Genomic DNA, 10155 nt, shown 5'->3' with positions numbered 1-10155 from the left:
TTATTATTGTTGTTGATGTTATTATGTTGTTATTATTCTCAATATTATTCTTTTATGATTATCATTAGTTTATGCTTCTTGATTATTTTACTGTGTTGTTTGGAACTTTACATCGACAAAGACAGAGTGGTAAAGACCTTCAACTTGTGTTTGTATGTGTTTGTGTGCGTTTATGTTTGTTTGTGTGTGTGTGTGTGTGTGTGCGTGTGTGTTTGTGTGTGTGTGTGTGTATGTATGATAGAGATAGGAAGAGGAAAAAATGGAGAGAGAGAGAGAGAGTGTGATAGAAAGAGAGAGACAGAGACAGAGTCAAAGAGTCAAAGGCAGAGAGAAAGACAGACTGACGTAGAAAGTGAAAAAAAAAAAAGAAACAATGTGGAAAAAATTCTCTGACCCATTCCCGTGCCAGCAGGAGCAACTTCTCTCGAGAAAAACTCCAAGGCTTTCCTCTCCTTGTGGGTGACAGCAATCCAGAGCACAGCATTCTTGGGCTCGTTCTGTGAGAGGAGACAGAAAAAGGAGGAAACAAAGCCATGTACTAACTAACAAAAGGAATCAACTATTGCGTTCACTTATGCAAGAATACCTGAGATCCAAACACTAATCAGATGTTGTTTTTTTTTAGGAGAGGGTTTTACAGCACTCGCAACTGCATAAAGTCATATGAGCGCCAGGGGATTAGAGGTGTTACAAGAGAGCAACAAACATAAAAAAGAAGAAGGGAAGATAAGGACGATAGATGTTTGATAGGAAAGAAGGAGCAAACCACACCAGAGCACTCGCCAACCGCCTGCACTAATTAGTTATCCTTGCAAGGCATCTCCACATCAACGACCGCCATATTTGCATATAATAATGTGTGGAAAGTGACATGTGTTTTTTTCCCCCTGTCCTTATATTTGGAACAACACGTCAAATTTGACCTACCACTGTTCCGCAGTTCCTTTCCTCCAGGGGACGTCTATCCGCACCGACGACCTCTATATTCACCGCTGTGAAATCATCCAGATTCAGCTGGTGAAAAATGCGACGGCACCTGCAAAAAAAGAAAAAAAAATGATTTAAAAAATTCCTGCTCTCATTCAACCAAACATCTTTTTATTCCTACAGTTCCTTCTTCAGAGAGTAAAATGTCGTAGAGAGCACTTGAGCAGGCATTCCCAGTCTTCTCAAACTCACTTCCCCACAAAGTAGAGTAGACTGACATGACCGATAATGAGACTGAGATTCAAAACCGGACCTGCAAACCACTCCAGGACCAAAAATAAGAGCTTTCTTTAACCCCCTCCTCCCCCCCCCCCCAAAAAAAATATAGGGGTTTGGGAAGAAAAAGAAATTGACTTTCCAGAACCTGGGTACACTAAGATTATATAACAACCCTTCCATGGCAAATATTTGTGTACCAGTATTGTAAAGACACACAAATTTTCCCACATAGAAATACATATTTTCACATCATTGACAATAAGTTGAATATCACTAAATAGAAATGGAAGTCCAGAAAAAAACAACAACAGGATTTTATGCAAACCTGATCAGGGAACTTCTACCACAGGAAATTCTCAGATCAAATTTAAAAAAAGGATTGAACTCAAACCTAGTAAGGATGGCCTTTGCTGTCATTTCCGCTTTCTCTGTGGCTCTTGGACCCCCGACAATGGCGGCCGCTGTGGTCCTGTAGCCCGCAGCGTAGGTTGCACTGACCTAAAATAATAATTTTGTTTATTATAGTAGAGGGTTTTATGGGCGCTCGCAACTGCATAAAGTCACATGAGCGCCAAGGGGTGGGTGTCAACAGAGAAGTCTTTACAGGGAATAAGACTTACTCTGCTCACCTCTCTAGCTTCAACAGGACAAGGTCTGCTTCAACTATCAAGGCACCGTGGAAATAGCAAGTCACAAGAGAGTGACAAACTTGCAAAAGAAGTAGATGAAATGACAATAGTAAGGATCAGGAAAGAAAAAGCAGCAGTTCCCTGTTGTAGATCAGGCACAGTTATAAGCGTGACATGAATCAGCCCATTTACAATTCTACTGTGCTTGAACGAAAAATGTCCCCCCTTTGGGAATGGCCTAAAGACACTACAAACAGTGGCACTGCCCCGGGGGGATGGAATAATTAAGACAGGACTGGTGAGAACAATCTGCGAGAGGAGGATGTGCCACGGGGATTTACTCAAACATGCGGCAAAAATTTTGTGGAGGATTAAAGAAACTTTTCTTAGAGCAAAAGAAGAAGAACAAATAGGAAGGAGGAGGTGGAGGCGGAGAAGAAGAAGAAGAAGAAGAAGAAGAAGAAGAAGAAGAAGAAGAAGAAGAAGTTAAGAAGAAGGAAAAGAAGAAGAAGAAAAAGTTAAGAAGAAGAAGAAGAAGTAACAGAATCATCATCATTATCCTCAACATGACAGCAATAACTGAGAGTTCCCCTCCCTCAGTCCCTCACCTTATACTCGCCTGACGGCGGATTTCCACGAGCACCGTCCACGTAAACCATGTCCCCTGGCAGCTCGTCGATTCGCACGTTGGAAAAGTCGCAGACGACGTCGGGCAGGAAGTACTGCGAGGGGTCACCGATCTCGTACAAGAGTTGCTCCGACACAGTGCCCTTGTTCACCAGCCCGCCCGTCTTCGGAGGTTTGGACAGCGTGAACTTCCCATCTGATCCGACGGACACGATAGGGAAGCCGATGTGATCCCTGCACACGGCGAGAAAGTGGCAATAATCAAATTAATTTTTATTTTTCGCTAAAGTTTTATCACGCTTGCAACACAAAAAGGTCAAAGAAGGAAGACTCTACACATTTTTACCGTAAATGTTTTTTTTAGTTGACATATTATTATGTGCATTCTGAAAGGAGAGTGTTAAAAAACTATAATAACCAAGGGACCCCCTCTCTCAGCTATAACAGACATCAAGTAATATTGTGTTGTTACTTGAACATAAAACAATGTTTAACACTAATCTTCTGTCTGCCTGCGCCTACAACAGGGGTTAGCCAAACCTGTTTCTCTCCGGAGGGTGATCCTTTCCTCAGCGACGGGGCCCCGATGTGTTGGAATCTCACACGTTACACAGAAATAAACCGAGGCTCTAACTAGCCTTTTCCCCACCCGAACTCTCAGCAGGCCTCCTCTGCCTTGCTACAGCTCTCCCCTCTAAAGTCTAACCAGTAGTAATCCAGACTGCTTTTATACACTTGCACCAAACAATACAACTGAACTGAGACACACTTTACTCACTCTCACACTTTCAGCCGAACAATAGGCTAGGCCTAACCCCCTGCCACTGACCAACACGCCAGATTGCAAATTAAACAACCAAATAGACCACATTTAGAATGGGAGCCTCTCACCAGTCCTTGACTTCATGCCAGTCGGTGAAGATCCCACCCGTAGCCTGGGCTCCGCACTCCACCAGGTGTCCGGCCAAGCTGGAAGAAACCAAACCCAATTTTAATAAACATACAGACATACAGGTATGACTTTCAAATAACACGGATAGCTCGAATTCATCGAGACCAGCCTCAGTAGTTCGAGGGATCCGTAGTTCAAGGAATATCTTACAAAGATAAAGAAGAAGAAAAAACCCGGAACTGCAGGCACAATTCGACGGAGGCGTGATTTCGAGTCTTCTGTGCTCGACCTATCCTTGTTATACTGCATACTTCTCTGTAGATTTATATAAATATACATAAATATTTTCAAAACTGAACATAATTAACAGGAATGAATAAGGGAATAAAGACCAATATGCAGTAAGGCTCTTACAAATTAATACAATCAAACACTAGCAAGTCAGGAGCCAGACCTGCACACTTTGGACGTATTGAACATATAAGGGAACAACCATTGCACAATAAAATAATAAACTATTAACCATTCATCATCATCATCATCATCCAGTGTCAGATCAGCAACATACATTGGCGATCATGGCTTGCCATTCATTCCTTTGCTCTGTCGTTCTTAAAACCTTTCTATTATCCTGATGTTTCCCTCGAAACCCAACTGTTGAGGCTTAACAAACAAGTTTCTCCGAGCCTACCCCTGCTTTGTTAGCCTTCAATCTTACCAGTGAGAGCTACATGTTATTAACCATTATCTGCCAAAAATAGGACTGATTAAAAAATAATGTTTATACCAAGCAAGATCAATCGTAGGAGAAAACTAAATAATAAAAGGGTAGCTAAAATGCATAATTAATCATGAAAAGGGGGTGGGCTTTTACTGAGGGCCTACATAGTACAGTCTGAACAGCCCAAAGAACTTTCTTAATTAACAATCTATGATCATAGGCCAAGTCACCTATTGCACAAAAAAGAAAAACCAAAAATTTTAGGAATATAATCGTCTTTTCCTAACAGTCCATAATAAACTGTGTCTTAACAAATTCGTTGGCAGAGGAAGCAGAGTACTGATAAAAAGCTGAAAATTTCCATCTCTTAACACAAGAGTCCAACATCCTCTCTCACTTAGTCTCTTTCACCGATACCCCCACCCCCCTAAATCCTACCTGCCAGCCGCTAGGACATCAAACTGGTCCATCCGCCATCCAAACTGAAAGGACAGAGGAAAAAGGTTAACAAACCTTGTGGCTGTCTTGTATATGAGGTCACATGACGTACTAAGAAGAGCGAGAGAGGTTTTTGGCAGAAGGACAGGAGGGAGGAATATAGGGTGAGGGAGGAGAGTGCAGAGGATGATATGGAGGGAGCAGAAGGGGGATATTGTTTGGTGAAGGACACAAAAACTGAAGTTAACAGGAGAGGAAAATGAAACTAAGAGCTCAGGGAACTTAAGTTAAGAGCTGAAGAAACTAAAGACAGGCATACAGAAACAACAGAGGGACAATACAAACATAGTCGTTGTAGAAGCACTAGTCATACCTTCCAATCACTTATTCCAAAGGTACTTTACTTTTCAAAGAAAACCGGAGCATTTTCCCTGCCTACCTCATGCATCAAGGGAGCGAGGACCAGGGCACTGTCTGTACATCTCCCGGTGACCACAATGTCCGCACCCATGCCCAGGGCCTGAGCGATGGGACCCGCACTGGGGAGCACATAATAAATAAAACATGTTTTATTGACTAATTTCATTATCACGTACACAACCACTCTCAGATAGGACAATTAAATTCTCTACATTCTGATCACACTGCCTTTGAGTATTTTATGATAGCATTTTCATGGGTCAGTTCTACAGTTTGAGTTAACGTTTTACAACAGTTGCGACACAAATATGTTATATATGTTCCAAAAGATTTGAGGAGTAACTAGAGAGTAACATACAAAGAAAAGGAGGAGAAGAGATAAGGACGATAGTTGTTTGATAAGAAGAATGGAGCAACCCACACGAGAGCACTCGCTTTCCATCCACTTTAATGGGTCAGATTACACAAACCAAGCACAAAGTAATAACCAGCGTCCAGTCATAATGAAACTCAGGTTGTTGAGAACCTGGACATTGCTCCAATAATTATAACAATACTTGGCCTTTCTTGACTTAATTAAAGCTTGAAAAAAAAGACTGTTCTTTTTTCCTTCGGAAAAAGAAAACTTCTATTTGTTCAAAACTTGATATAAATACAGAAAAGAAAATTTTTAAGTGGATTTCAAACTTGATTTTCATGACAGCCTTTTTGCACACAGAGACCAAAGAGCACAGACAATAAGCAGACATTCCCACCATAGGACTAGGACTAGATCATCTGTGTAGAGCCAACGCACACGGTGGTGGGGGTCCAAAACCTGACTAACACCAAAAAATTCCAAATAGAAATCAAGTCGAGATAGAATTTTCTAACTCTCCCCATCAATTCCACATACTTTTCAAGATAATATTTTTTTCAGGATACAAATGCACTGCCATAAGAATTATCGAATCCATCCAAAATGAGATGTTCAATTTTCAGATAAAATAAATTCGAACAGCACGTTTGAAGCTGAATGTGTGATAGCAACTTGATTTATTAATCAGGTCATTATGTGAAAGCGAAACCTGATCCACAGCTGTAAATCCACACAACTTTAGCGACTGATCTAATGTAGTGGCCAACAGCTATAGCACTAATCCGGCACCGTTTGGCACTCTGACAATCATGTAGAGTGTATTTTTTTTAAATAGAAGAGGGTTTTACGGCGCTCTCAACTGCATAAGGTCATATGAGCGCCAAAGTAGAGTGTGACTCAACCTTTCAACTTATATGTGGTGAGTAGTGGAATACAATTGGTCTGAATCTAGACTCCCTGGTTGTACCCCGCACCCTCCCGTCATCAGCTGCTTGACCACAAATTTCACACTCCTCTCGAGTTTTCTACATTTTTACTGTGTACAGCCTGCAAGAATGAGGCTTCCCACCAATAAAGAACAAGTTTGTTAGTTTGTTGAATTTTCTCAAAGAGTGAAATTTCGGTGCCAGTTCATCTTTAAACAAAAACTATTTTGTTCTCTCTTTGAAAACTTTTAGTCTATAAAACGATGGAGACCAGATACAACATGTGTCTTTTACAGTATGAATTAAGAGTCTACTTTTTACAATCAGCTGAAATCTTATTCAAAACACTGTATAACCAATGATGTCCTGTTTTGACCTATGTAGATAAATCCTCTCACAGTTTAACTGAATTTACCGATGAATAAATTAAAGGTCATTAAACACTCGACTCACCACCGTGCGTACGGTAAGTTGCATCAAATTACGGTCACAGACTGCCAGGATGAAAATAACCATTAACTGCTGTGCTGCCTTCTCAACATGAATTTGATCAAGCTTAGAGTTCTCCTCTGCCATTTTCTTCAAAGGAACAAAATGTGGTGAATCCTTTATCACTCTTCCAAATAATCACTGCATTCATGAGCTTAGAGGGCCCTTCGTAATCACAGGTAAAAATGCTTTATATTTGAAGAATCTTAACCGGTTGCATGAAACATGTGCCTATTTTCATAAATGGAAATGTACACTGATATAAACATAGTGAGGCAAGAGTGACTGACTGACTGACACGTTTGAGGGTGAAAACAGTACCCAGCTCTGTAGGTATAATTTTGGCACCAGTATCCTTTGTTCTGCATTAATGGCATTGGTTGAAAGTTTTCTGTTGAACTGGTTTTTCTTGTTACAGTGGAATATTTGATCCAGTGTGAATGTCAATTTTTTTGTGATAACGTGATTGATGTGAAGTGCTCAGAGCTTATACTTGTATGGGATAGAGCGCTATGTAAATGCAATCTATTATTAGCATTACCTTGGGAGCTGTACAAAACCTGATTGGTTGCCTGCATCTAGAGCCAAGAATGTTGTCATCACGCAAACACATGGTGTGCTCAACACAGTGTGTTGATTAGCAGCCAGAACCTATTCATCTGCTCTTATCTCGGCCTCCATCCAAGCATGAGATACTTTCAGGTGTAGTCAGTAGTGATGGCATTTACAGCAGAAGATATTGTGTTACAGTTCACAAACCCCCCGGGGCAGTGCCACTGACTGAAGTGTCTTTAGGCCATTCCCAAAGGGGGGACATTTCTCGTTCAAGCATAGTAGAATTGTAAATGGGCTGACTCATGTCACGTTCATAACTGTGCCAGATCTACAAAAGGGAACGGCTGTTTTTTCTTTCCTGATCCTTACTATTGTCATTTTCCTCAACTTCTTTTGTATGTTTGTCACTCTCTTGTGACCTGCTATTTTGGGGTGCCTTGATAGTCGAAGCAGACCTTGTGCTGTTGAAGCTAGAGAGGTGAGCAGGGTAAGCCTGGTTCCCTGTAAAGACTTCTCTGTTGACTTCTCCCTTGGCACTCATATGACTTTATGCAGTTGCGAGCGCCGTAAAATCCTCTACTATTTAAAAAAAACAAAACCAAAAAAACAGTTCACACTAGAAATTCCCTCCTTTACGACTTCGACTTACCCAAGGTAGGCATTCATGCTGTGGAGCTGTTCCGGAAATGGAACTCCTGAGTCCAAGTCTGTAATTCCCAGTTTTTTCAGATCTCGAACCTGGAGTGATATATCATTGGTATACATTTGTACTTAACTAACAGTCAAAAATTTGTGTAAACAATTACAATAAATATAAGCATTCTAAGATCAAGAATAGCACTGAAAACACATTGAAATTACTTCTTAAGGCCAATCATTGATGATGTTTAATTTCTCAAAAACTTTTATTTAGTCAAGATCTTCAGCTTGTATAACACTTGATACACCTATCTTGAATTATAATAAAGATGCAGGAAATAGTGCAACTAGTCCTTTCCAAAGGAAAGATGCTTACCAATATCTATCTATATAGATTTTTTTGATGGGGGGTGAACAAATATTTTTACTTTCTAATCATTTTAAAAATTCTCAAAGACAATTCATAAAAATGATCACATCTTGTTGCACCTCGCCCATGATCTTAACTGATAATGCAGATTCCCCCCCCCCCCTCCCTCTGGGTAAGCTTTTTCTCACCTGTGCCATGAGGTCATCCCCTTTTACAACAGCGATGTTGAGATCGACCCCTTCTTTTTTGCACACAGCTTTCAAGGCGTCCGCACACCCCGACGGATTAATCCCCCCTGCATTGGCAATCAATTTGATTCCTGAGAATGATGAGGGGGAAAAAAAGTTATCCACAGTACTGAATGATGCAGCATGTCAGGTCAGATCATATCATTTTATGAAAAACAATACAATGGAAATGGTAAGATAATGAAAGCACAGGAGATACATATTTAAATGAAGCAAAATCAGAAACAATAACAAGGAGGGATACAGAAAACAAAACAGATACACATATCTACAATGAAAAAAAAAATGCCTTAAACAATTGTAATATGACTGTTGGCTATCATTTTCACAAAGAAAGACACGAAAACTTTCGAAGAATAGTCCACTAACATGAAATGTCAGCTTAATTGTAAGTACCCTTCACAGACTCTTAGTTCAGGAGAAAAAGAACTATCCAACTTTCTATCTTTAAGAGCATTGAACAACATCCTGTTTGTTCTACATTTCACAGGACAAAAGAAAAATTTTAATTTACAAACCCCTGGCCTTGATGTCTTTCACAAAGGGAGCCACAACAACTTGGACAAAGTCAGGGGTGTAGCCCATATCCTGAGAAGAATAACGCAGGGAGATCAAGAAACATATTGCACTTGGTTAATGTAAATGGGAAGACAAAAAGTTGCTAATCCTATCAAATCCTACACAAACATCATGTTGAATTCACACAGTACTAGAAATTACTAGCATGCTTGCAATTGATACTTTTAAGGACAAAACAAGGTATGAAACCATGCACTGATATCTCCGAAAAAAATATATGGTGAAATGGTACAGGTTTAACGCCCCTATCAACACTATGAGGTTATTTAAGAGGCGTGGCCTCCAAGTTAAACGTCCGTCTCCGAAAGGACCGAGCCAAGTGGGAAATTCGTGTCAAGTACCTTTCCCAAGGACACAACGTCAGCTCGAACCCCCGAACCTGCAATCTCACGATTACGAGTCCGCCTGCCTAACCACTAGGCCACCGACTCCACCTCTGATATGTCCACTTGAAAGAAATGTAACTATTCTACAAAGAGTAATGAGCTGTTTGATGTCAAAAAGTGTAATGTTAGTTTCAGGCTTTGGGACAGAGCGAAAAAATGAACAAATCTTTACAGAACTTCCACAAATGGATTTGGGTACTCACTTCCTTCAAAAACTGTCGAATTCTTTACATTTTCTAAATTCATTATAAGAAAATAAGAATCTAGAATTCAAGAGAAGGTACAGATATAACATTAAGTACAAGAAAATGTTTTGCTTAAAAAGACAAAGCTACCGGATTTTTTCTCCTGGCGGCCGTGAGGAGCGACATTGTAATCTCCGAAAGGTAATCGAAGACAATGTAGTTGAGCTTGGAGCCATAGATAAGTTGTGGAGCTGAAAAAAAGGAAACAATATAGCTAGTTTAAAGTACTAGTATACAACTGATAGGATAGGCCTTAGTGGGGTAGAGACATTGTAGAGAGAGATTAAATAGAGAGACTGTGTAATGTGTGTGTGTGTGTATGTGTGTCTGTGTGCGTGTGTGTGTGTGTGTCTGTGAGTGAGCGTGCGTGCGTATGTACACATGTGTGTGTGAGTGTGTGTGTGTGTGTGTGTGTTGGAGAGTTAAG

The 10155-nt window shown here is 40.4% G+C and overlaps 1 protein-coding gene across 1 annotated transcript in view; it reads right to left on the bottom strand.

The window, feature by feature from the left end:
• Positions 1-10155, bottom strand: part of LOC101856690 — a 21220-nt gene that overhangs the window by 8252 nt on the left and 2813 nt on the right. The window contains exons 2-12 of the mRNA XM_005108351.3: positions 9819-9919; positions 9037-9106; positions 8459-8589; positions 7911-7999; positions 4953-5052; positions 4514-4557; positions 3354-3431; positions 2444-2696; positions 1598-1704; positions 928-1036; positions 395-497 (exon numbers count right to left, since the gene is read on the bottom strand). Of these exons, the coding sequence (XP_005108408.1) occupies positions 395-497; positions 928-1036; positions 1598-1704; positions 2444-2696; positions 3354-3431; positions 4514-4557; positions 4953-5052; positions 7911-7999; positions 8459-8589; positions 9037-9106; positions 9819-9919 (1185 nt within the window). The remainder of the gene's footprint in view (positions 1-394; positions 498-927; positions 1037-1597; positions 1705-2443; positions 2697-3353; positions 3432-4513; positions 4558-4952; positions 5053-7910; positions 8000-8458; positions 8590-9036; positions 9107-9818; positions 9920-10155) is intronic.

This window comes from Aplysia californica, unplaced genomic scaffold (genome assembly GCF_000002075.1).
Source record: "Aplysia californica isolate F4 #8 unplaced genomic scaffold, AplCal3.0 scaffold00681, whole genome shotgun sequence".
Lineage (NCBI taxonomy): Eukaryota > Metazoa > Mollusca > Gastropoda > Aplysiida > Aplysiidae > Aplysia > Aplysia californica.
The sequence above is the reverse complement of the archived record's forward strand: the minus strand, read 5'-3'. Positions and strand labels throughout refer to the sequence as shown.